This window comes from Bubalus bubalis, chromosome 23 (genome assembly GCF_019923935.1).
Source record: "Bubalus bubalis isolate 160015118507 breed Murrah chromosome 23, NDDB_SH_1, whole genome shotgun sequence".
NCBI lineage: Eukaryota > Metazoa > Chordata > Mammalia > Artiodactyla > Bovidae > Bubalus > Bubalus bubalis.
Genome location: NC_059179.1, coordinates 47399227 through 47426761, shown reverse-complemented (window position 1 = coordinate 47426761; position 27535 = coordinate 47399227). Strand labels below are relative to the sequence as shown.

Sequence of the window (27535 nt, the reverse complement as noted above, 5' to 3'; positions counted from 1 at the left end):
TAAGTAAGTTCACTTGTAGGGACAGGAATCTCCATCTTGAATGCAAATCTTTATGATGTTGATCTTGACCTTGACCTTGACCCCTCAGTGGTGGGAGAGATTGCCTCTTAGGGGCTGACTGGGTGCTCTGGTCAAAGCACCTGGATTCGGATGCCTCCTCTTGCCAGGGGAGGAGCCAGGACAGCTAACCTCCCCTTTCTGAGCTGTGGGGTTTCCATTTCCAAAATGAGGGGAGTTCCCTTTGTCCTGGGGAGGTGGGTGGGGGGACCGACTAGCCCAGCTTTGCCTGGGACTTTCTGGTTCTACATTCAAAATCCTGCATGCTTAGTTGCTCAATCTTGTCTGACTTTTTGCAACCCCAAGGACTGTAGCCCACCAGGTTCCTCAGTCCATGGGATTTCTCAGACAAGACTGCTGGAGTGGATTGCCATTTCCTTCTGTAGGAGATCTTCTTGACCCAGGGATTGAACCCATGTCTCTTATGTTTCCTGCAATGCAGGCAGATTCTTTACCATTAGAACAACCTGAGAAGCCCACACTGAAAATCCTAGGGGCCTGTAAACCCCTCAGTCCAGTTCAGTCACTCAGTCATGTCTGACTCTTTGTGACCCCATGGACTGCAGCATGCCAGGCTTCCCTGTCCATCACCAACTCCCGGAGCTTACTCAGACTCATGGCCATCGTGTCAGTGATGCCATCCAACCACCTCATCCTCTGTCATCCCCTTCTCCTCCTGCCCTCAATCTTTCCCAGCATCAGGGTCTTTTCTGATGAGTCAGCTCTTTGCATCAGGTGGCCAAAGTATTGGAGTTTCAACTTCAGGATCAGTCCTTCCAATGAATATTCAGGACTGATTTCCTTGAGGATGGACTGGTTGGATCTCCCTGCAGTCCAAGGGACTCTCAAGAGTCTTCTCCAATACCACAGTTCAAAAGCATCAATTCTTTGGCACTCAGCTTTCTTTATAGTCCAACTCTCACAGCCATACATGACTAGTGGAAAACCCCTCACTCCCTGGCAAACTGAGTGGCTGGTCACTGGGTGGGAACGTGGGATGTGCCAGGGAACATTTGTATTGAACCCTCTGTATTTGGGGTCCGGCGTAGGCTGTGAGCTCAATAAATATAGACTCTTTATCATTACCAGGACCACAACCTTCTCCTGAAAGTCTCCCTCTGTGTGTGCTTCGAATGTCATGTCTGTTGATGCATTATACCCAAGACATCTCCCCTAGACCTCCCTCCCCTTCAGTTGCCTGACCCACTTTAAAACAGAACCACGCATACCCCTTCGCATGAACTAGAAGGTTCATTACAGTGCGTTCACTTAGAACGTGAGTTCAGAGGGGAGCAGATGCTGGCCAGAGACAGTGAACCCTGCTGGCCAGGAGGCAGCGCCTGACCTCCTGAGCTCCACTCCTCGTGTTAAAATGAGGATGATAGCCCGTCCACATCCTCAAGTGGCTGGATGCCGTGTGAAGGTCCGGCGAGCCTGCTCATTGCCCTGTTCCGTGAATGTGGGAGCTGGTACTGCATGCAGAGTGGGGACCAGCGTGGAGGCCAGCGACCATCAGAGGCATCTGGGGGCTGGGGAACTAAGGTCAGGAGGAGGGCAGTGCAGGCAAAGGAGCCAGTGAGACACAGAGGAGACCTCAGTGATCAGGGCTGTGGTTCACAGCCCATGAGCAAGGTCAAACACAGTCCTGACCCTGAGCTGGCCAAGGTCTGAACAGCGGGAACCAGACAGAGATAAGGTTTCTGGGCTCAGACCCTCACTGTATCCTATGAAGAGCTCCCCTGCTCAGCTCAAATTATGCTAGTTTTTTCATCTGATGTCTGGCCACTAAAATACATGGATACTTGTGTTTTAATATGAACTGTAAGAGGAACACAAAAGGAGACTGGTTATGTGTTTACATTTACAAAGAGCAAAAGAAAAGAAATCATGGCTTCTTCCTAATGTAAGGAAATGGAAACATTTTTGATCGGGGTCTGTCTCTTACCTTCTACCGCAAATACCTGGGGAAGAGAGGAAAGGAGGTGGTTTATAACAGAAAAACTCCCAGCGGACTGGACGAACTCAATCCATGCTTTTTTTTTCCACGTTTCCACAGGGATGCAAATCAATTTAAGTACTTAAAATAGCCACAGAAAGGGGAAAAAAAAAGATCAACCTCTATTAGTTACCATGGGAATTACTAATTGAAGCACTTCTTTTGTCTTTTCAAGATCCTTGCCATTCCTGTGACATTTAGAATGATAAAATTAAGGGAGCCAGCATCTATTTCCTGCCATTTGATGATTATAAAAATATCATTATGGAAGTTCAAATTGAAGAAGCTTCTTCGGAAGTAAAACTCACTTATTGTAGTGACATACTTATTAAGGAAATCCACCTTGGACGGAATTTCACAAGTAGAGTCTAGAATCTTCATAGGGTTTTGAGATTTGGGAAAAGAGTCATTTAAAGCCCAAATGCTTCCAGGGCGTTTCAGTGGGAGAATACACGGAAGGCCGGCTGGCTGGACCCTGTCCCTCACCCAGATCACAGCTTCCTGCCAGAGAACCTTTCTGAAAAATGCCAACATCTACAAGAGTGCTGCTGAGCCCGGGGTTCTGAAAATCAAACATCTGACCACGAGTGCTTCTTGAAAATGAAATTCTTGATGGCATTCATTAGGACAGTGCCTTTGGGGTTTGTTTTTTAAATCATTACTTACCCAGAGTCTGCAGTCCTCAAAATAACACTCTCAAATGTTACCAACCTGCGTCTTCACAGGATGGACAGCCCTGTAACGCGAACACCCTTGGGAATATGAGATTGGTTGCTGAGGCACTTGGGTTTAGGAACAAAAATGTAAATCTTTCCCTTAAAATTGAGAACTGTTTACTGTTAGACTCGGGCTGAAAAAATGGAATGAAGAACTTTGCTAATCCTTATAGGTGGCTAGACTTACCATCTATGAAAATAGATTCTTAAAAGTTTAAATTTAATAAAGACAAAGGATACCCTGGCAGCCAGGAGTAGGCAATGAACTGCTATTACGCTGGGTTCAACTTCAAATGCAATTAGCTTTGCAAGGAGTGGTCTGGACAGGAAAGAGGTTGGACAACACAAGAAGGAAGGCTTAAAACCTGGGCCCGGTACTAACCCTGATGCTTGCTTTAAGAAAAGAAGACTGATCCCCTGAACCAAAGGATGAGCAGTAAGAGAGATGAAAGGTAGGGGAACTGGTTTCTCCTCCAAGAGGGAGAAACCACCTTTCCATCTCGTCACAGATGGCAAGGCAGCTTGGGCATGGGGGTCACAGACCCTCGGCTGGGAGCAGATGCCCCTTCCTTCCTCTTGCAGAAAAGCCAGGGCCCAGGAGCCAGGCTTTCCCAGAAGGTGAGCATGCACTGTGGTCTCAGACGGCTGGAGAGCACCTCAGCCCAGCAGCTTCTACACACACTCAGTCTTACATGCACACACAGAGACACACACACACACACAAACACAGATGCACACAGACACACAGTTACACACATACACAGATCCTTCCCCACACATACACACAAACCCACACATACACACATAAATAGACACACAGACACAAACATACACAGACCCACACACACACCGACACACGCAGACACACACAAACACACAGACATGCACATACACACACATACAGATACACACAGACACACATACACATACACAGATACACACAGAGTCACACACAGAGACACACACATACACAGTCACACACATACACAGACCTCCCCACACACAGACACACACATATACAGACACACAGACACAAACATGCACAGACACACCCACACAGACACACACAGGCACACACTGCTCCTCTAGGAGAGAAGGGAGGAGACCTCTCCAGGATTGGAAATGCTTCCCTCGCTCACTTTGGACTTGTCAGCTCCACTTTGTCATACAAGTGACGCAAAGAAGACCCTTCCTTAGTTATCAAAGACAAAGTGCACTCACGTATGAAACCTTTTCTACATGCTGGGCTCTTTGCCAGCAACGGTCCATATAGCCAAAGCTGTGGTTTCTCCAGCAGTCATGTACATGTGTGAGAGTTGGACCAAAAAGAAGGCTGAGCACCAAAGAACTAATGCTTTCCAACTGTGGTGCTGGAGGAGACTCTTGAGAGTCCCTTGGACTGCAAGGAGATCCAACCAGTCCATCCTAAAGGAGATCAGTCCTGAATATTCATTGGAAGGACTGATGCTGAAGCTGAAGCTCCAATACTTTGCCACCTGATGCGAAGAGCTGACTCATTGGAAAAGACCCTGATGTTGGGAAAGATTGAAGGCAGGAGGACAAGGGAGCAACAGAGGATGAGATGGCTGGATGGCATCACCAACTCAATGGCCATGAGTTTGAATAAACTCCGGGAGATAGTGAGGGACAGGGGAGCCTGGCCTGCTGCAGTCCATGGGGTCACAAAGAGTTGGGCACGACTGAGCGACTGAGCAACAACAACTGAAGATGCCAACACAGAATCGATGGGCCCACACAGAGGCACCCCTGGCTCTCAGGCAGCTCACAGGGTAGGGAAGACAGACAGGAATCATGAGTTTACATCAGCAAACAACCTGACCCAGACTAGTAGTCAGCGAAGCCTTCCTGTAGGAAGCGACTCTGGCTGAGAGCTGAAAGGAGGCATGGAAGTTAATTAGATGGGAGGGTGGTGGGAGAGAGCATTCCAGACAGCTCATGCAACCAGCATGTGGAGAAAGGGCCCACACCTCCGGCCTTGGCTGCATCTGCTGGTCACAGCCCTTCGGGGGTAGGAGACGGACCCGGGTATCTGGGTTATCTACATTTCTACATGCCTGGGGCAGGGTGGGGCCTAACTGCCATCTCAGCAGCTGTCTGCCACGGACCCCCTTCCTCCAGTGCGCGCCTCCTCCAGCCTCAGCCAAGCTTTCTCGGCCCACACCTGCCCAGTCGAGGTCTCTGGACCCACGTTTCTACTTCCACAGAGGAATATGCAGGTGCCCTGACTAGGCAGCACAAAGATCCCAGCCCTGGCTCCTGCGGATGGCACATCCCTCCTGTCCACCTGGCCACTACCTTAGCCTGTGGGTTCTCCGCTTTGGCAAGATGACATCTTGGATCAGACGACCCTGTGTCCTAGGGTCTCTGTCCTGGAGTCACCGGATGTTTGGTAGTGTCCCTGCCCCCTACCCACTAAATGCCAGCAACGTCCCTCCCCCCACCTTCCCTGTCAGGACAATCAAACGCTTCTCCAGCAAATGATGGCAGGGGAGGATGCAAAATCCCCCGCAGTGAGAACCTCCGCAGTGAGAACCACTGCCATGGGCCACTCTCCCGACCCCTCAGGGCATCCTCAGCCTCACCCCCTGCCCACGAGGATGCTGAAAGCGATCCAATCTGCACTGTGGTCTCACTCAGTTCAGCTCTGGCTGCTTGTGTCCGGATTTGATCAGAGGCATCACCATTTCCAATTCACTCTCCCAGCTCTCAACACAAGCCCTGGTATGCACTTCACATTTAACACACGTCTGTCTGTGTGATTAATGGACTCCTGTAATAGAGTCCCAAACACTCTCACAAGCCTCATCTCCTCTTGCCCATCTGCTGTCTTCTAAGGTGCAGAGCTGACCACACCGTGACCTTGCTCTAAAACATTCTCTGGCTCCCCACAGATGTTACGAGTTATCAGACTGGTTAACAACTTTTCCAAACCATCTCTGACTCATCTCCACGTTTATCTTGTTGCTGTGACCCCATGGACTGCAGCACGCCAGGCTTCCCTGTCCTTCACTGTCTCCTGGAGTTTGCTCAAACTCATGTCCATTGAGTTGGTGATGCCATCCAACCATCTCATCCTCTGCCACCCCCTTCTCCTTTGGCCTTCAATCTTTCCTAGCATCAGGGTCTTTTTCAATGAGTCAGCTCTTTGCATCAGGTGGCCAACTTGGAGAAGAGAATGGCAAACCACTCCAGGGTTCTTGCCATGAGAACCCCATGAACAGTACGCTTGCCTTGAAATGACCTTAAACCAAATGATTGCTTTTTCACAAATACCCCTTGCCTCATTTTCAATGGTAAATGCTTGAGATCCTAGAGAGCTTGGGCATTGCCCTGGAACACACCAATGGGAGAATGGGAGAGGGTGTGGAGACTCTCCAGGTAAAGCTTTGACGTCCTTTTGAGGCCAAGAAGATAAAGCCCTCATCTGTGGCACTGATCACAGTGATGAAAGTGTCACCCATCCTAATCAGCCAGGGAAGCGAAACACTAGCCAAGAACTCTCTCTGTCTGGACCTATTTATTAAAGTGGTCTAGGATAGGCTATCCCAGAGGCTTGACCCAGAGAGCAGACTGTAGGAAAAAAAAATCAACCTTCTTGATAGCAAGTATCATCAGTCTCTCAGGGCCAGTGGCATGAGCTGTCAGAGGGCTTCTTGGGATGAGGTTCATTCCTCCTTCTCCTGTAGAATGGGCAGGGTCCCAACCCCGAGCACATACCCTCCTGGGTGCGGGGGATGGGCGGGGATCCCAGAGACCGCCTGCTGCGTCTGCTCCAGGGCACCCAGTGCCGTGCTCTGAACTATAACTACCCCATAAACACTGAACTGTCATTTGACTGCGGCTGATTAAAGATGCAGGGATCTCATCCCAACAGTGAGCTGACAGGGCAGAAGCCGTGGCGGTGCCTGGGAGAACCTGGAGGGGCGTCTGCAGGCCTGGCTGGTCCCCAGCCCTGCACGCGCTGCACATCAGGGCACCGCCCCTGCCCTCCACATCAGAGTAGCCTCTGTTCCCTGGGGCAGAGCAGCTGCGGGGGGTGGGGACCCGCTCGGGCCTGGACTCACTGTCGGGTGAGCAGGGCCGAGCCAACTGACCCTTGGGCCCAGGCTCCCTGGCTGGCCTCTTGGCTCCCTGAGAGTTCTGAGAAAGAACCCGGGACCAGGCTCCACCTTCCTGCGGGCACGGGTGGTACCTGGGGCATCCCTCCCCTGGTGAGGGCCAGAGCCTTGTGCCCTGAGTGGCCAGACTTCCCTTGACCCCTGGGGCCGGGCGAGGAGGACGGATAGGTTGTTTGCTGCGCTTCCCTGTCATTACCCTAAACTTAAAGGAAAGGAAGATGATGAAGGCTTATTGTCCAATGAAATTAAAACAACCCAGGAGTACATGAAGGAAAGTTCGGGTCTCTCTCCCAGCCCCCAGTGCGAGTATCTCCTGGGTGGTCACTGTATGCCAGGCAGCATGCAGGGTGTGTTTCCTGCTTTCTTTCACTCATCCATTCATTCATTCCACACTCACCTGCCAAGTACCTGCACTCAACGATCGACCTGCCCTGCCCGGGGACAGCGTGGGAGCAAGAGGGTCCCGGCCCTGCTCAGTGCAGTTCACCATCACGTGTGTCTGTGTGTGGAGAGGGACGAATGATGATGTTAACACACAATGACATACGTGGTAGTGAGGAAGGGATGAAGCTGGTGGGGGCAGTCCCACGGCTGCAAAGGGCAGCCTCCTGATGAAGGGGAGTCCACCATAGTGAAGATGCCTCCACCCCGGGCGCCCCCTCTGTTCACTCTCAGGTGCCCGGCCCCACCTCCCGCAGGCTCCTGGGGGAGCCCCATCTCTGCTGGTTCAGTGTCCTGTCGCACTGTCCCCAGTCCTGGGCAGAAAAAGAGGTGGCGTCTTCCCGCAGGGAAGTGCCAAGACTGCCATTGGCCTTTACCAAGACCCCCTTCCAAACACCACCTCCCCGCACCCCGGCCCTGAAGAGAGGGCTCTAAGGAAGCATTTCAATTCTCTACCACCGGCGCCTTGCGGACGGCTCCCCAACAAGCCCATACTGTTCTCGCTCCCCTCCTGCTAACCCAGCTCCCAAAAGAGGAGGCTGTCACCGCTCACGGTATGAAATAATTAGGCTGCAGCTGGGATATCTTGCTGAATGTCTAATCGTTTTCATTTGTGGGAGCTTGAAAACGAGCACTTATATGCCCCAGAGAAGGCCATATGCATGCGGGACACGTGGGGAGGAGCAAAGGCTGCCTGAGACCCGGGGCTCGGCCTGGACCGGGGAGTCTCTGGCATCGTGTGAATGAGTGCTCACAGCCAACGGGAGGCGGTGGGGACCACCTGCTTCCGGGTAAGAAAAAGCCTCACATTTGGGGGTTCATAAATTCCAGCAAGGCCTGGGTGATGGCAGATTCACAAGGAGTCAGTTAGGGGTCCAAACAGGACTCAGGTCTACTCCTGGCTCCAGGGACACAGCTACGTGGTGAAAAGGGGTGTGTGTGTGTGTGTGTCCCCAGGAGCTCAAGGTCAGAGGAGACCAGATGAGACCAGACCCCAGGGAGACTGGAGCTGGATGCAGATGAGCAAGAAGGGATCCTGAGAGGCCTAAGTCACAGCAGAGATGTCATCCTAGGGCCCAAGACCAGCAGAAGATGATATCACTGACTCCATGGACATGAGTCTGAGCAAACTCTGGGAGACAGGGAAGGACAGGGAAGGCTGGCGTGCTGCAGCCCATGGGGTCGCGAAGAGTCAGACACGACTTAGTGACTGAACAACAGTGAAGAAGTCTTGGCTTAGGAAACAGAACAGACTTTCCTCTCTATGGTCCTTCTTGAACTGCTCTGTCTCTCTGAAATCCAGCTCAGCACCCGTTTACTCTGTGTCTGCTCGATGCAGAGGCCAGTGTAGATGCTGCAGGTGGGGGAGGTCCACTCTCCCGTGGACGTCCCACTTCGCCCTTCTAAGGACACTTCAGATGCCACCACCTGACCACTGAGGACCAGGCACCCTGAGTCCACCAGGCACGGGGCACGCCAGGACGCCTGACCGGGGAAGCGGGTCTCCGTTCTGACCAGCTCTGTCATGCATTCACTTCCCTTGAACCCTTCATCTGCTATAGTAACACTCTGCATGCCATTCTAGCTTCCCTGGCAACTGTATTCTCCGTGAGGACAGGCGCTATGCACCCGCTGCAGCTCTGGGGAGAATCCCAACATAGCTCCACTCACATGACTTCAGAAGTACAAGAGCTTCCCCAGTGGTCTGCCAAGCCTTGTGCTAGGAACTTTGTAACACTGTCCCATTTATCCTCACAAGCGGCCTGCACGGTTGGTATTATTTGCATTTCACAAGTGAGATAGGGCTTCCCAGGTGGCACTAGTGGTAAAGAGCCCACCTATCTATGCAGGTAGACTTAAGAGACATGGGTTTGATCCCTAGACTGGGAAGATCCCCTGGAGGTGGGCATGGCAACCCACTCTGGTATTCTTGCCTGGAGAATACTATGCACAGAGGAGCCTGGCGGGCTACAGTCCATGGGGTCGCACAGAGTCAGACACGACTGAAGCAACTTAGCATGCACACATGCACAAGTGCAATAAGAGAGGATTAACGGCTTCCCAAGAGCCGATTCATTGGAAAAGACCCTGATGCTGGGGAAGATTGAGGGCAGGAGGAGAAGGGGACGACAGAGGGTTAGATGGCTGGATGGCATTGCCGATTCAGTGGACAGGAGTTTGAGCAAGCTCCAGGAGACAGTGAAGGACAGGGAGGCCTGGCATGCTGCAGTCCATTGGTCACAAAGAGTCAGACATGACTTAATGACCTAACAACACCATCACCAAGGTGGCACAAGTGGTAAAGAATCTGCCTGCCGATGCAGGAGACATAAGAGACTCGGGTTCCCTCCCTGGGTCAGGAAGATCCCCTGGAGTAGGAAATTGCAATCCACTCCAATATTCTTGCCAGGAGAATCCCATGGACAGAGGAGCCTGGCAGGCTACAGTCCATGGGGTTGCAAACAGTCAGACATGACTGAATGACTGAGTGGACAGGACATTAGACTGACTGAGCAAGACAAGACTGAGCAGACAAGACAAGACACTAGAGAGGTGAGGAGACCGTCCTAGGTCTCCCTGCTGGCAAGTGGCTGAGCCAGGGTCACCCCCGGTGTATCTGGCTCCAGCCATGTCGGAAATCACCATGAAGAACGTGCTTAAAGCGATTTGAACAGCCTGCTGGTTCCCAACAATGGACTTATACTTCTGACTTGCCTGGTGATCCTTTTCTTTGCCTTTAGGAAGACTGCCTTCTATCAAGCTAATTTCAGTGGTTATTACAAAGTGTAGAATAATTAAATCTAAATTATTGAAGATGTGCACTTACAATTTAGAAAGAAAAAAAGGTAAGGAATTCAAGAAAAAGCACAGGAGGACCCAAGAAATGCAGACACTGGCATCTTGACGCCGGGTCATCACTGTTAAACTGGCTCATTGGGTGACTGTGGAGTGAATGAACGTGAACATAAGCAGTGAATGAGTGAGGAATGAGTGAGCCGGGTGCACATGCCTTGTACTTCTCCACTTCCCTCAAGCCCTAATCTGCAATTCACCTGGATTTTTCTTTTTTTAAAAAAATTAAGAAATAAGACAAGTTGAATAGAACTGTACCTATTTAAAGAAATTTGAAGCAATAATTAATAACCTCCAACATCAGAAAGCACCAGGCACAGACAGGTATATTAATACCAAACATTTAAGGAAATACATGATGTTATACCATCTGTCTATAATCTCTTCTAGAAAGAAGCAAAGGAAATACTTTCTAACCCATTCTATGAAGCCTGCATTACCCTAATATCAAAATCAGACATAGACATTACAAGAAAAGAAAACTACAGACAAATATCCCTCATGAACATAGACGCAAAACCTTCAACAAAATATCAACAAACAGAATCCAACAATGTGTAAAACAAATTGTGTACCACAACTAGGTAGGATTTATCCTAGGTATGTAAGGCTGGTTCAACATTTGAAAATCAATGAATGTAATCCATCACATTAATAGTCTAAAAAAGAAACATCCCATGACCATATCAATAAAAATGGAAAAACCATTCGACAAAACATAGCACACATAAATGATAAAAACTCTCAGCAAACTAAGAATAGAAGGGAACGTCCTTAACTTAATAGAGAACAGCTACTTAAAAAAGCCTACAGCTTGCGATACTTGATGGTGAGAAACTTGAAGTTTTCCCATAAAAACAGGAACAAGGCAAGCATGTACTCTCTCATCGCTCCTTCTCAACATCATACTGGAAGCCCTAGCTAATGCAATAGGACAAAAAAAAAAAAAAAGGGAAATAAAAGGTATAGTCAATGGTAAGTAAGAAATAAAAACTTTTTGCTCACAGATGACAGTAATTCTTTATGGAAAAAGTCTGAAAGAATTGGCAGGAGGAAAAGCAACTCCTGGAACTAGCAAGCAATTACAGCAAAGTTGCAAGACACAAAGCTAAGAGCAAAAGTCACTGCTCTTCCATATGCCGGCAATGAACAAATGAAATTTGAAATTGAAAACACAATACCATTTATACCAGCACGCCCCCAAAATGAAATACTTAGGTATAAATCGAACAAGATAAATTTCAAAATGTATGTGAGGAAAACTACAAAACTATAATGAATGAACTAAGAGAATAACTAAATAAATATACATTTCATGTTCATGGGTAGGAAAACATAATATTGTGAAGATGTTAGTTCTTCCCAACTTGAGCTATTGATTCAGTGCAGTCCCAATCGAGATACCAGCATATTATTTGTGGATATTGACAAACTTATACTACATTTATATAGAGAAGCAAAGGCCCCACAATACTAAAAGAGAAGAGAGCTAGAAGACGGACATTACCTGGATTTTATGGTTTACCATAAAACTATGGCAATCAAGACAGTGTGATATTGGCAGAAGGACAGAAAAATGGAAGACACCAGAGAGCCGACAAAGAAACCCTGATCACTGTAGTCAGCTGATCTCTGACAGAGGAACAAAGGCGATGCCGCAGAGTGAAGATAGCCATCCTCAACAAACGGTGCTTGAAACACTGGACATCCACCAGCAAAGAAATGAATGCAGACACAGAGCTTACTCCCTTCACAAAAAGTCATTTCAAATGGATCCATCTGGTAAAAGTTAAAACTATGAAACTTCTAGAAGATAACACAGGAGAAAGTCTAGGCAATCTTAGATATGACGGTGACTTTTCAGATGCAATACCAGAGACATGATACATGAGAGGAGGAACTAATAATCCGGACTTCATTAAAGTGAAAAACTTCTGCTTTGTGAAAGACCATGTTAAGAGAAGAGATGACAAGCCACACATGGGGAAAAGTATTTGCAAAAGCCATATCTGATAAAGGGCTTTTCAAGAATATACAAAGAATCCTCAAAACTCAACAATAAGAAAACAAACAGCCTGATTAAAAAATGGGCAAAATGCCAAACAGATGCCTCAGGGAAGAAACATACAGATGACAAGCATATGAAAAAAAAAGTTTCTACACATATGCCATCAAGGAAATACAAATGAAAGAAACAAGAGATTCTACTACATACCTACTGGAATGGCCAAAACCCAAACACCGACAGCACCAAAGGCTGGCAAAGACCCGAAGAGCAGAAGCTCATTCACCGCTGGGAATGCAAAACGGCACAGCCACTCCGAAAGACAATTTGGCGTTTTCTTACAAAACTATAAACAGACTTTTATCGTGTGATCCAGCACTCATGCTTCTTGGTATTTACCCAAATGAATGGAAAACTTACGTTCACACAGAAACCTGCATACAGACGTTTACTCACAACTGCCAAAGCTTAAAAGCAACTGAGATGTCCTTCCATAGGTGAACGGATAAATAAACTGTGATCCATTCAGTGAAACACTGTTTGGTGTTAAAAAGAAGTGAGCTGTCAAGCCAGGAAAAAACATGGAGGAATCTTAAATGCACATCAGTAAGTGAAAGAGGCCAATATGAAATGGCTACATGTAGGTGTGATTCCAACCATGTGCCATTCTAGAAAAGGCAAAATGATGAGACAGTGAATAAAGATCAGGGGTTGCCAGGGGTTAGGAAAGAAGGAGGGATGAAGAGACAGAGCCAAGAGGGTTTTTAGGGCAACGAAACAGTTATATAGGACACTGTAACTGTGGACACATGCCATATGCATTTGTCAAAACCCACAGAGTATAACATCCAGGGGAAACCCTAATGTAAACATGGACTTGGGATGACAACATGTCAACGTAAGTTCACTGATTGTAACATATGTACAGCCATGAAAGTAAGAGACACTTGCTCCTTGGAAGAAAAGTTATGACCAACCTAGACAGCATATTACTAAAGAGCCTCTTGATGAAAGTGAAAGAGGAGAGTGAAAAAGTTGGCTTAAAGCTCAACATTCAGAAAACTAAGATCATGGCATCCAGTCCCATCACTTCATGGCAAATAGATGGGAAAACAGTGGAAACAGTGTCAGACTTTATTTTTCTGGGCTCCAAAATCACTGCAGATGGTGATTGCAGCCATGAAATTAAAAGACGCTTACTCCTTGGAAGGAAAGTTATGACCAACCTAGACAGCATATTAAAAAGCAGAGACATTACTTTGTCAACAAAGGTCCATCTAGTCAAGGCTATGGTTTTTCCAGTGGTCATGTACGGATGTGAGAGTTGGACTATAAAGAAAGCTGAGTGCTGAAGAATTGATGCTTTTGAACTGTGGTGTTGGAGAAGACTCTTGGGAGTCCCATGGACTGCAAGGAGATCCAACCAGTCCATCCTAAAGGAGATCAGTCCTGGGTGTTCATTGGAGGGACTGATGTTGCAGCTGAAACTCCAATACTTTGGCCACCTGATTCGAAGAGCTGATTTATTTGAAAAGACCCTGATGCTGGGAAAGATTGAAGGCAGGAGGAGATGGGGACAACAGAGGATAAGATGGTTGGATGACATCATCGACTCAATGGACACTGGTTTGGGTGGACTCCGGGAGTTGGTAAGGGATAGGGAGGCCTGGTGTGCTGCAGTCCATGGGGTCTCAAAGAGTGGGACACAACTGAGTAACTGAACTGAACTGAACACATGTTCTACTCTGGTGGGGGACAACGTGTGGAGGCAAGGGCTAAATAAGTCATCTCTTCACTTTCCACTCAGTTTTGCTGTGACCCTGAAATTGTTCTAAAAAATGAAGTTTATTAAAAAACAACAACAACAACAACAAGAGGCCATGGGGTGGGCGTGGCCCCAGCTCAGGCTCTATGCTGGTCTCTGGAGCCCAGGCCTGCCCTCCTTAACCTGCTTGCTCTTCCCCAGAGCTCTCCATGCCTTCCCAGCAGAAAACCTAAACACTTGGCCTGAGAACCCCTTCATCATGAGGTCCCCACTAACCTGAGGACTCCACCTTTCCCAGCCACATCATTCCCCTGAACTCCAAGAACACTGAGCTTCAGCAATCCACCACCAACCATGTTTTACCAACTCCTGGTTCCAGGGTAATGCCATTTTAGTTTGTATACTAAATTTTAAAGCACATGCGATCCAGTACAGACACGTGATAACCCGCAGTGTGTGCCTGAATATCTTTGTCCTTGCCCACAAGTATAGAAGGACAAGTGCTCATGGGTGCAGGATTTGGGATAATGATGCATTTGTGTATTTTGTTCTTCTCACTTATGAAGCATTGCAGACCCCCCAACCCTGCCAGCCTCTAGAGATCTGACAGATGCCTCCAAAGGGCGGCATAGTGGTCCATGATGCTGACGTGGAGACAGTCTTTTATCAACCTTTCCCTATTGACGGACCTTCACATTTTTAAAATAATTTGTATCTTTTGCCACAGGAAACATCTTTGTGCACCTGTTCCTACTTGTTGTTGCTGTTCAGTCGCTCAGTTGTGTCCTCTCTTTACAATCCCATGGACTGCAGCACACCAGGTTCCCCTGTCCATCACCATCTCCCAGAGTTTGCTCAAATTCATGTCCATTGAGTCAGTGATGCTATCTAACCATCTCATCCTCTGTCACCCCCTTCTCCTCCTGTCCTCAATCTTCGCCAACATGAGAGTCTTTCCCAATGAGTCAGTTCTTCGCACCAGGCGGCCAAAGTATTGGAGCTTCAGCTTCAGCACCAGTCCTTCCAATGAATATTCAGGGTTAATTTCCTTTAGGATTGACTGGTTTAATCTCCTTGCCATTCAAGGGACTTGGCCCTGAAATGAAGGCAGAGAGTCTGACTTCTCATCTCTTTCTTCCTATAGCCTTGAGCAGGACTGGCCACTGAGGAGGTGATCAATACTCCTTTGCAATGGCACGAGTGGCCGTCACACTCTCACCCGCCATGTGTTTCAATGCAATTTTTGCTTTGTGTTTAGGCCTTGTGGCAGAATCTCCCACCAAATACCTAAGTAATTTGTTACTGAAGCTAAATTGGCACACATTTATTTTTAATCATTTGAGGCTTTCAACGGAGAAGGCAATGGCACCCCACTCCAGTACTCTTGCCTGGAAAATCCCATGGATGGAGGAGCCTGGTAGGCTGTGGTTCATGGGGTCACTAAGAGTCGGACACGACTGAGCGACTTCACTTTCACTTGTCACTTTCCTGCATTGGAGAAGGAAATGGCAACCCACTCCAGTGTTCTTGCCTGGAGAATCCCAGGGACGGGGAAGCCTGGTGGGCTGCCGTCTATGGGGTCGCACAGAGTCGGACACAACTGAACTGACTTAGCAGCAGCAGAGGCTTTCAAAACATTCTAGGTGTTTTTCCTTCAATATAAACATGGCAACTTTTAGAAGCAGCATTTCATTCGCATCACGACAATTTGTCCTGAGGACAATTTTCCCAATATTAAGCACCAACAATGTTAGATAGCATCACTGACTCACTGCACAGGAATCTGACAAACTCTGGGAGATAGTGAAGGACAGAGGAGCCTGGCGTGCTGTAGTCCAAGGAGTTGCAAAGAATCAGACACAACTTGGCGACTGAACAACGTTACCACATTTTGGGGACAGTAAATAGAGAAAATTGAAATTCCTTTGAAGCAAGATAAGGGAAGTTCAAGAACTAAAGTTTGATGTGGGTTTTCTCAGGATGCGCTGAGCTTATGAGATCTTTCCTTTGTAACCTTTTATTTTATTGGAGCATAACTGAGATCTTTCCTTTGTACCTTTTATTTTATTGGAGCATAACTCATTTATAACATTGTGTTAGCTTCAGGTATATAGCAAAGTGATTCAGGTACAGGTATACATATATTGATACTTTTTCAGGTTCTTTTTCCATATAGATTATTACAGAATATTGAGTGTAGAGTTCTCTGTGTTATACATAAATAGGTACTTGTTGCTTATTTGTCTTATGTATAGTTGGGTCTGTCTGCTGATCCCAAACTTCTAATTTATCCCTCCCCTAATCCTTTCCGCTTTGGAAACCATAAGTTTGTTTTCTGTATCGGTGAGTCTGTTTTACGAGTAAGTTCACTTGTGCTATCTCTTTTAGATTGCACATATGAGAGGCACCATCTTTATCTTTACCTTTCGCTGACTGACTTTACTCAGTATGATAATTTATCGGTCCATCCATGTTGCTGCAAATGGCATGATTTCACTCTTTTTCATGACTCAGTAATATCCCACTGTATATATGTGCCACACCTTCTTTATCCATTCACCCGTCCATGGACATTTAGGTTGCTTTCCCATGTCCAGGCTAATCTTTCCAACTGGACTCTGACAAGAGGAGCCCACTGAGTGCAGCTCAACTACTTTGTTGGGAAGATCAGCAGGGACCCTGTGAGTCACCTCTGATGGTCTCAGAAGCGCCGAGGGCAGCAAATGTATTTCTGGAGTCACCATGAGGAACAAGGAGGCCCCTCTTTCTTCTGTCACAGCAGTGGATTATCAGCTTGACCCAGGCGGCTGGAGGAGCCCCACCGCCTCCTGACGTGCCTGGCCTGTCAGCCCCCACCTTCCCACGGGACGGACGGGGAGTCCTTCTCCTGACCCTGACCCATCCCCGTCCCTCTGGGGCTTCCCTCAAGCCGCGGCCTCCGCACAGCAGGCCCCTCTCAGAGTCCCTCGGAGACGCCTCAGGCTCACGGGGTCACCCAGATCCAAGGCCAATGGCCCCCAGAGGTGACGCCCCACCGTCTCCTCAGCTACAGCACAGGACCAGAAGGCCGAGGGTCAGGAGGGATGGGGACGGATAAACAGAGCACACGCCTGCGTGTCCGTCCGCCTCAGGGCGAGCAGACAGGGAGCGGGTGACGCATCGGGGAAGGAAGCGTGTCACCGACAGGAAAACAGAATGGCTCCGGCCCCCACCGTCGGGACTCCGGGAGGAAGCCTCGCTCAGGCCCTCGTCTCCCGCCGGCCCGGCCCCTGGGACGGGCCTGGGGACACCTGACCCACCTCCCCGAGGCCGTGTCACGGCGGTGGCTCGGCTCAGAGGCCGAAGGGGGAAACCGGTGAGTCCATCTTCAAATTCCCTGAGCTGAGCTTGGGGGAAGCAGGGACGTGAGCGAGGGCAGGGCGGGCCCTCAGGGCCCAGGAGAGGAGGTGCTGGCCGCCAGACGGACGCCATTGCGCCTGCAGACGCTGTGAGCCTCCTGACGACCCCTCCGTCTTCCCAACCTGACCCCCTGCCTCCTGCGGCCCCTGGGCAAGGTGGTGCTGCCCCCTGAGCTGTCCAGTCGACTGGGGGCTGTCCTGATGCCTCCCGCTCTTACTCCAGTCATCTAACTAGTCATCTGACTAACTAACTTAGTGATCTAACTAAGACACTGCATCCTGAGAGCTCTGCTTCCTGAATTAATTCATGGACCTGACCCACTGGCAGCATGCTCATGTCCCTCAAGCTGACTGTAGGGCACCCACGTGGCCTCTCCCCACAGCTCCTCTTCCAACTGCTCTTGGCTTCCACCAGCCTCTTGCCTACATTGAGCCAGAAGGGCCGCTCAGACACAGAGGTCTCCTGCTTAAACTCTGCACGTGGCTTTCCGCACTGTCCCCAGGCTCCTTACAAGCCCTTCATGGTCTGATCTTGGCTCCTTTTCCAGCTTCATCAACAATTGCATCCAATTCACACACCTACCTATCCACCCACCTCTCCCCCCTCCTGCATCCAACCACCCATCCAATCAACGTCTGTGTCCCAGAGCTGCTCACCTGGGCCTCACGGCACCCTCATTATGACGACAGCAGCTAAGGTCTTCCTCTTAGTCCTAAGTCCTGCTTTATCCCCAGGCTGCTTTCCTAGATCCCCAGGGCACCCTCTGTGCACTTGGATCTCAGCCCTGCCGTCAGTGGGGCCCTGCTCTGCGGCCTCCCTCCGCCCCGTCCACTGGTTGATGTGTGTCCCTGATAGGGACCCCTTTGTCTTCTCTTGAGCCCCCCCCACCCCCCGACTTGCTGGGACAGCCCCAGGGCTCCTTACCAGGCTCCCCAGCCCTGGTACCCGACAGGGACCCCTCCTCCTCCTTCCCCAAAGTCTGCAGCCCGAGCGGCAGACTCCTCTATGTGCCTTCCCCACCCCAGCCTGCACTGCCCACCCCAGTGGCCAGGCCCAGCTCCGGGCAGGGCCACTGCCAGCCCAGTCCGCCTGTCCAGCTGCCCAAGAGCAGGGCCTCCCCAGCTCTGTCGGAGTCAAAGGAGGACAAAAAAAACCCTGTGGGAAGTGCCAGCCACAGCACAGAATAAAGTGGTGCAAGTCTCCTCCCAAGCTCCATCTGTCTCAGAAACGAGATCGGGGGCACCTCTCCAGCTGGGAGACCTCCAGACCTCTCCAGGCAGCAAGACTCCCGGGGGGCTGGGTTGGGGTAGGGGTCCTCAGGTGCAGCCTGGCCTGGGTGGGGCGGGGCCTGCACCGTGCTCCCTCCCAACAAAGACTCTGAGTGAGGTGCTCCCAAGCCCCGCCCCTCCTTCCCCGCCCTTCCTTCCAAGTGTGGGAGGACACAGGGCAGGGAACTCCAGGAGTCAACAGAATCGGAACCAGAACTGGAGGGATCCCGGGGCCCCTGTGGGAGGATCCCGGGTTCAGTGGGAGACAGCAGCTAGGTGGGGACCAGCTGGGCGCTGTTCCTCCACACAGACGTCACAGACGTGCCAAGATTGGCCAGGGGAAGAATGAGAGCCTTTTGACACGGTCCTGATTTTTAGAGATGAACATCCATTTATCCAAAGCTGATGCAGACAGGACCACATTCTGCTTGGAACCACAAATGCAGAGAGAGTTTCCTTAAAAGGCCTCTTATCAAGTTTAAAGCATCTTACTGCTTTTGTTAGGACAGGATGTGGTGGTACCTGGCCGAGCAACAAGAGACGGATAAAACGGAGAAAAAAGATCACTGAGGTTTCTGCTAGACTGAAGAAGGAAGAAAATAATTCTCAAGAACCCTGGTCTGTGTGATAAAGAGTTTGGAGTCTCCCAGATGCTGTCCTCAGATTCTGGCGCTGGTAGGAATTTTTAAATTGTGGTGGAGACTGCTTCCCTTGTGGCTCAGTTGGTAAAGAATCTGCCTGCAATGCAGGAGACCTGGGTTCGATCCCTGGGTCGGGAAGATTCCCTGGAGAAGGGAAAGGCTACCCACTCCAGTATTCTGGCCTGGAGAATTCCATGGACTGTAGGGTCCATGGGGGTCACAAAGAGACATGACTGAGCGACTTTCACTTTCAACATAGACCAAACATAAAATTTACTATTTTAAGCCTTTTTGAGTGTACAGTTCAGTGGCATTAAGTCCCTTCACAGGGCAACCTTCACCACCAGCATCTCCAGAACTTTTTCATCTTCCCAAACGGAAACCCCACATCCACTGAACATTTCCCATCCCCTCCTCCTCCAGCCTCGGGGAACATCTTCTCTGCTTTCTGTCTCTGTGACTTTGATGATTCTAGGGACCTCCCCTGAGTGGAATCACACAGGGTTCATCTTTTGTGTCCAGCTAATCTCAATAAGCCCTCAAGGTTCACCCATTACTATAGCTGTGTCAGCATTCCCTTTTCAAGGCTGAATAATACTCCACCGCGTGGACAGACCCCATTTCATTTATCCATTCTTCTGTTGATGGACTCTTTGCATGGCTTGGCTTTCAGATCTAAAGACAAAGGGTCAAACTGAATTTGATTCAGTTGACCTTTAAAAGGCATGGGCCTGTTAGTTAATTCAATTTTCAAAATCAAGGCTATCATACAAGTGAATGAAAAAGTTTTCTTTTATTAAATTTCCCTACAGACAGGCCAGTACCCAGCACCACCCCCATGACTCCCTTGTTTCCTCAGTCCTCTTCCAGCCCTAATCGTTTTTACAGCCTCTGATCACAAGCAGAGGGAACAAGACTCCTGGATTCTCTTTCCTTAAAATGCCTTCCTAGAACGTGAGGGTCTCCTCTCATTACTTCCAGCCGGGCGGTCTCCGGCTCCCTGGCAGGTCAAGCGGAGTGTCTGCACACTGTTGACATGCAGGAAAACCAGGCTGCACTGGATGATGCTGACCTACTTTCTCCCTGTGAGATATTATAAGAAGATGCTCAGCGTGGCAGCTAAGTGTCAACATTTTGCTTGTCTCCTTTGCCTTTTTTTTTCTCCTCCTAGGGACACAGTCTACAGCCTCGCAGCAGCTCTGAACTTGGCCTGGGGGAAGGCTGGGCTGCCTTTTCGCCTTACCTGTTTCCCGCTCTTCAAATAACCTGGCTGCTGGTAAGGGAACCCGGGGCCTGAGTCCATGAGTCAAAGGAGCCTGGATATAAAGACAGAGCCTTCAAGGATGCCCGTGGGGACTTAGGGAGATGGAGGAGGCAGAGGTGCACTGTGGAAAGGACAGAGGGATGGATTTCCAGAGGTAAAGAAATGACCCAGGAATGAATCAGTTATGGGAGGAGAAGGCGACTGCCCAGAGACCACATGCAGCCAGGAGATACAGCCTGTTTAGCTCACCTGGTATAAAGAATATCCTACTCAGTTGTCCGCATTTTTAAATTATATCATATACATACACAAAGGAGATGGCCATTTATCTTGAAAAATCAGATGTTCCCCGCCCCCACCCCACCAGGCTTACCCTGAGCAGGACGCCTCCTGTGGTCAGGGCAGGTACTGCTCTTCCCAGCCCTGCTCTCCTGGTGCCCAAATACACCTGCCTGCAAGGCCTGTGCCCTGTGACCTCAGCTGGGGCTAGGGGACAGGGCACGGGACAGAATGGGCATGCCGGAAATTGTTCTCATGAGCACTGGCTGTCCAGGAATCCCAGGGCAAGGAAGAAGGCGATTCTAGCTGGAAAGAAAGTTTAATCTGAAGTTCTCAACTTTAACATTTGGAGACATCCAGAATCAGTGCACTTTCTGCAGCCTGGCGCAAGTCTAGCCTTTTAAATGGTCTTGACCTTGACCTTGATGCCTGTGGACACTGCAGAGCCTCCTGCTTCCACCAGCCCTGCCCCTCCTTCCCATCTGGTCCAGCCCTGTTCCTGGAGCTCCTGCAGACAAATGCCAGCTCATTGCCTCCTCCTGGCCGATGTCCTGCCCTGCATGGGCCCCTGGGGGAGGCCCTTCACTGTTGGTTCCCAAGCTCGTGCTGGGCCCCTTCTAAGTGCCAGGGGCCGCTCACGAGGATGGAGTGAGCCAGAGAGCATGCAGAGGATGGTGGGATTGGGGGCAGGGTGGTCAGAGGTCAGGAGGGGCCTGGTTGGAACTTGACCCTGGGGCTGAGAAGATAGGATCCTTGCATGAAAATGACAAGGGGCCTCCAGGGTGTTTAATCAAGGAAGTACCCAAGTCAGGGCAGAGTTTTCAGAAAGATGTTCCGGGAATGGATGTGCGGAGTGGACCAGAAGTACGGGTGGGCTGTCCCCACTTGCCTCTCCTTTTGACAGGGACAGAGTAAAGGGACTAAGTAGGTGATTAAATAGTGAATCCCACTAGGGGACTGTGGATGGAAAAATATGGGCGACCCCTGTAAATTAGTGATTCCTCAAGAAAGCAGCTTTGCTTAACCACAAAACCAAGCAGGCTTGCTCAGCAACAGAACCAGGAGGCAGAAGGATGAGACAAGCCCCCAGCACAACAAAACCACGGTGGCAAGAGACCCACAAGCTGCCCAGTGAGCTCTGAAGGGTAATGATCACTAGGACACGCTCTCTGCACACATGAAAAACAGCAATTTGTGGACCTCGCTTGACCACGCAGAGACAAGAAAACCCCCTGCTCAGCCTGGAGAAGGAGGTGATGGTGGGAGCATGACGTCTACTCAAGAAAGACAAAGAAGCTCTTCTGCCTCCCCCCACTTTTCTTTTGATTATAAAACCAGAGCCCACTAAGTTCTCGGGTGTGGCATTTCTTGCCTTCCCCCCTGTAGGCCTCATGAGTGTTTTATTCTAATAAATCACTTCTCACCTATCACTGCCTCTCCCTGCATCCTCTCTCTGCACCGAGACATAAAGGACTGTGGTACTGGAGCTCTTCAGAGCCCCCAAAATGACAGCCAAATGGGTCCACTTTGCTGCCCATCTCGTCCCTCTGCTCCTCCAGGTACTGTCCCCACCCTGCCCATGTGGAAAAGTCTCCGAGGTTGCTTTCCACTTCTCACGTATCTGAACTGCCTTGCCCACCTGGACTAGAATCCCAGAGAGTGCTGGGCCATGATGCCCGCCCTTCAAGTCCCCTGCAAGGAGATACAGTGACCTGGGCTGAACGGACCCTTCAAAACATGTGCTGCACAGTGGAGACGCAGACTCAGAGAACAGATTGTGGACAGAGAAGGAGAGGATGGGATGAACTGAGGGCCTAGCATGGAAACACATACATTACCACATGCAAAACAGACAGCCAGTGGGAATTTGCTGTAGAGAGCTCAGACTGGGGCTCTGTAACAACCTAGAGGGGTGGGATGGGGTGGGAGGAGGGAGACAGGGTCAGGAGGGAGGAAACATACATATATCTATGTGTAATTCATGTCGATGTAAGGCAGAAGCCAACGCAACATTGTAAAGCAATTATCTTCCAATTAAAAATAAATAATTTTAAAAAATGTGCACTGCATGCCTGGCAATCACAAACAATCCTGTGGGTGGGCTTCTTCCTGGTTTTGTTTTTTCTGGAATAACTAGATCTAAAGTTTGAGATTCCTTTTTGGAAAACTGCACACTGGAGTCATCTTCCACAGTTAATCATGTCCTGCCTGCTTTTGCTATAGGAGACTAGAACGTTCAAAAAAAAAGAGAAGGATGAAAGAATTAAAAAAAAATCCCCAGAAGAATCCTACAGTTGAAGGATGGGTTCCCTTTCATTTATAGGAGGGAAAAGTTCTAAGTCACTTTACTGAAAAAGCTGTACCGTGAAGCACAAACAAGTGTTTCACTTGTCGAGATACCTGGAAAAGCACTTCCCTGGAATGTTGTGCTATTTAAAGATAATGAACAGTGGGGATTAGTTCATAGCTTTTGTTCAGAAAGGCATTTACAATTTTGTTTGGAGAAGGAAGCAGCTGTCTGGGGTAGCAGGCCCCACACGTCAGGTTCCTCGAGTTTTTCACAAAAGGTCTGATATCAGGACATCCTAACTCATACCAACCTGGAGCACCCTGGGATTTCGAGGTCCATGCCACGTTGAAGTACACAGATTTGGGGCCTGAGGGTGGAGATATTACCTTAACAGAGGTGATGGGCTCTGTTTCTGTTTTTCCAATTTGAAATGCAGAAGCAAGGATACTAATTTCATCAATTTACACACTTCCCATCCATAGCAAAAAAGAATACTAAGAGGTAATATCATGTGAAATGTACCATAATGCTGCTTTAAAAAAAAAGTAAAGAGAAAAGTAATATTGATCCAGCAATCTCAGTTCTGGGTAAATATCCAAAGGAAATGAAATCATTATCTCAAAGAGGTATCTGCAACCCCATGTTCATTGCATTTATATATAAATATATCGAGACAGAGATGACTGAATATTACTCAGCCTTGAAGAAAGAGAGAAATCTTGCCATTTGCAACAACATGGGTAAACCTGGAGGACTTCATTCCGCTGAGTGAAATAAGCCAGACACAGAAAAACAAATACTGTATCAGCTCACTTATATGTGGAATCTAAAAAAGTTGAACTCAGAAGCAAAGAGTTGACTGCCAGGGGGTTGCAAGGGACTGCGGATGAGGGGGAAGGAGAGATGTCATCTGTAGACACTTTCAGTTTCATGATAAGTAAGTTCTAGGGATCTAAGGCACAGCATGGTGACTATAGTTAATAACACGGTACTGTATACTTAAAATTTGCTAAGAGAGTAGAGCTCAAGTGTTCTTACCACACAAACACTAAAAGGTAATCACTTAAGGTGAAGAGTTAAAGTGTTAATCACTCAGTCGTGTCCAACACTTTGCGACCCCATGGACTGTAGTCTGCTAGGCTCCTCTGTCCATGGGATTCTCCAGGCAAGAATACTGGAGTGGGTAGCCATTCCCTTCTCCAGGGCATCTTTCCAATTCAGGTGTATATTAATTAGCTGGATTGCGGCAATCCTTGAAGGCAATGGCAACCCACTCCAGTACTCTTGCCTGGAAAATTCCATGGACAGAGGAGCCTGGTAGGCTACAGTCTAAGGGGTCGCAAAGAGTCGGACACGACTGAGCCACTTCACTTTCACAGTGTATACATATCAAATCATGTCCTACACCTTAAACATATACAACAAAAAAGTAATGTCAATTCTAAAAATATTCTGGATCAAAGAAAACATAAGATTACTTTAAAAATGTCCATTTAACCAGCAATTAGTCACGACTGAGCTGTGCTTCATGATTAGAGCATAGAGGATCCCAGCTCCAAGCACCCGCCCACTAATTAAGGGGCTGTCAGGCTGGTTCGTTCACAACTATTATTTTATTGAGAAATTTTGTCAACTCCCTTCACAATGAAGAAATTGGGTCCCAACACGAAAGCAATTTTACACACAAGATTCAACAAGTACACCGGGGCTCTTGACTTTAACCAGCTTCAAACCTACTAGGCAGCTAGTCTGAGATATAGGAAAATGAAAGCTTTTCTAAAAAAAAATATGAGGACTTCTCTGGTGGTACAGAGAAGGCAATGGCAACCCACTCTAGTACTCTTGCCTGGAAAATCCCATGGACGTAGGAGCCTGGTGGGCTGCAGTCCATGGGGTCGCTAAGAGTCGGACACGACTGAGCGACTTCATTTTCACTTTTCACTTTCATGCATTGGAGAAGGAAATGGCAACCCACTCCAGTGTTCTTGCCTGGAGAATCCCAGGGGCAGAGGAGCCTAGTGGGCTGCCGTCTATGGGGTCGCACAGAGTTGGACACGACTGAAGCGACTTAGCAGCAGCAGCAGCTGGTGGTACAGTGGATAAGAATCTGCTTGCCAACACAGAGGACATGGGTTTGATCCCTGGTCCGGGAAGATCCCACATGTCTCAGAGTAACTAAGCCTGTGCACTGTAACTATTGAGTCCTTACTCTAGAGCCCAGGAACCTCAACTGAGCCCACGCGCCCCAGAGCCCCAGAGCTCTGCAAAAGAGAAGGCACCGAAATGAGAAGAACCTGCACCACCGCAAAGTTATCCCCCACTCACCACAACTAGATACAGCCCATGTGTGGCAACGAAGACCCAGCGCAACCAAAGATAAACAAAGAAAAGTAAACGTTTAAAAATACGAGATAGTATTATCAAATTGAATATTAGCTATACATCTTTATTAATACCTCTAGGTAGGAGCTATGGAGTCTACACACACACAGGCACACACACACACTCACAAGCGCTTTATTAAAGGCATACACCAAACTAGTATATATAGAATGGATAAACATCAAGGTCCTACTGTGTAGCACAGGGTATAGCATACTCAATATTCTGGGATAATGGAAAATGATATGAAAAAGAACATATACATGCATAACTGAGACACCTTGCTGTACAGAAGAAATTAACACACTATAAATTGACTGTACTTCAATTAAAAAAAAAAAGATACACTCAAGAAATTCCCTTCCCCCCGCACCCCCCCCCCCGGCTGAGATATTGATTCTACTCGGGTGAGAACTGATCCTTGGGATTTCTGTCTCCTTATGAGCAATATGTCATCCCTGGTTGGGCAATTGCTAGAACTTCCATTCAGCTCAGAAAGTCTAGGTTTCTATCTACAAATTATGCTCACAGTTTTATTTGGGCAAGTGCAGATTTGCAGATCACCTGATTTTCACCAATTCCAAAATGAGTGAACTGTATAGGATGCTGGAAAGGCGCCAAATGATTCATGACAAAGTGCCCTTGATTTCTCCCCGAGGTGAGGTTAAGGTTATGCAGATTTTTAAAAAGAGCATTGTTACCTGAAAAAAATATAGTTTAAGAGACTTCCTTGGTGGCTCAGTGGGTAAAGAACCCACCTGCAATGCAGGAGATACAGGAGACTTGGGTATGATCCCTAGGTCAGGAAGATCCTCTGGAGAACAGAATGGTGACCTACTCTGGTATTCTTGCCTAGGAAATCCCATGGACAGAGGAGCCTGGCAGGTTACAGTCCATAGAGTCGAAAAAGAGTCGGACATGAATTTAAATCACACGTTTAAGACCTTAATCCCATTCATAAAAATTCTGCAGCCAGAGCATTGGAATCAGGCTTCCCAGGGGGCACTAGTGGTAAAGAACCTGCCTGCTAATGCTGGAGCTATGAGAGACACAGGCTCGATCCCTGGGTCGGGAAGGTCCCCTGGAGGAGGGCATGGCAGCCCACTGCAGTATTCTAGCCTGGAGCATCCCATGGACAGAGGAGCCTGGTGGGCTTATAGTCCATGGGGTTGCAAAGAGCTGGACACGACTGAAGTGCCTTAGCACACACACCAGCATCGGCACCTTTAATTCTGTGTTGTGTTTGTTTTCCAAGCCTTTTCAGGCATAAAAACATCAGAGCTCTGTCTGCAGGAGGATGGAATTGCCTATGAAAGGAAAAGCATATAGACGTAGGGATTATGAGTCTCAGCTCTCAATACCCCTGTCAGTTCCTACACAGGCCACATCCACTGTACCAAGAATCATTATTTCTGCCCTTTACAGGACAACAACAAACACTTGGCCATCTTTAAACTGAACTGGAATTAGAAATTCCCAGCTAACAGCTGCTAGAATATCAGAGAATGGTTCTGAGCAGTCAGTGAGTCTGGTAAGCAGTTCTGAGAGTTACAACAGCCACCAGCCTCAGAGTCAGAATCAGCTCTCTCTTCAAAAGGGTTGATGATCCAGACAAACTCAGGTACACGTCTGTGTGTGATGTACATATATATCCACACACACACTGGCCACTCTTAATTAAACACCATGAATGTCGAATGAACAGCTCAAATAATGTCAAGTTTCAAATTACATTTTACTTAAAAGACAAAGCCCCAATTCACAGGCATTTACAAAACAGTCTTGACGTGAACTTCATTACAGGATCACCTCTACTGTGCTGTGATTGCTCATAAGACTGTCTTTGAGTATCACATAGAATACAGTACAGGCACCATTTAAAAGGTGACATCAGATCTCCTGGGATGTCGTACAAACAGAGAGTCATTTTCAAATGTATGGAAGAGATAAGAGGTGGGTTGTGTTCAGTGAAACATGATGGACTGGGCTGCAGTCTGGGGGGCCAAGGAAAGAGCACCCCAACTTCCCCCACCCACACAA

The 27535-nt window shown here is 48.5% G+C and overlaps 1 protein-coding gene and 1 long non-coding RNA gene across 6 annotated transcripts in view; one reads left to right on the top strand and one right to left on the bottom strand.

The window, feature by feature from the left end:
- Positions 1–27535, bottom strand: part of PTPRE (protein tyrosine phosphatase receptor type E) — a 178591-nt gene that overhangs the window by 122061 nt on the left and 28995 nt on the right. Inside the window, exon 1 of one of the 5 annotated variants that reach the window (XM_044935065.2) lies at positions 7306–7577. The exons of 2 other annotated variants lie outside the window; for them this stretch is intronic. In XM_044935065.2, the coding sequence (XP_044791000.2) occupies positions 7306–7398 (93 nt within the window). In that variant the 5' untranslated portion in view covers positions 7399–7577. Of the gene's footprint in view, positions 1–7305; positions 7578–27535 lie in introns of those variants that run through there. 2 more of the 5 variants (XM_044935063.2, XM_025274190.3) reach the window with 2 other exon arrangements.
- On the top strand, positions 17190–22250 carry LOC102397118. Its single transcript, XR_326168.4, has 3 exons — positions 17190–17327; positions 19144–19314; positions 20452–22250. It is a non-coding gene; the product is annotated as an uncharacterized LOC102397118 (long non-coding RNA).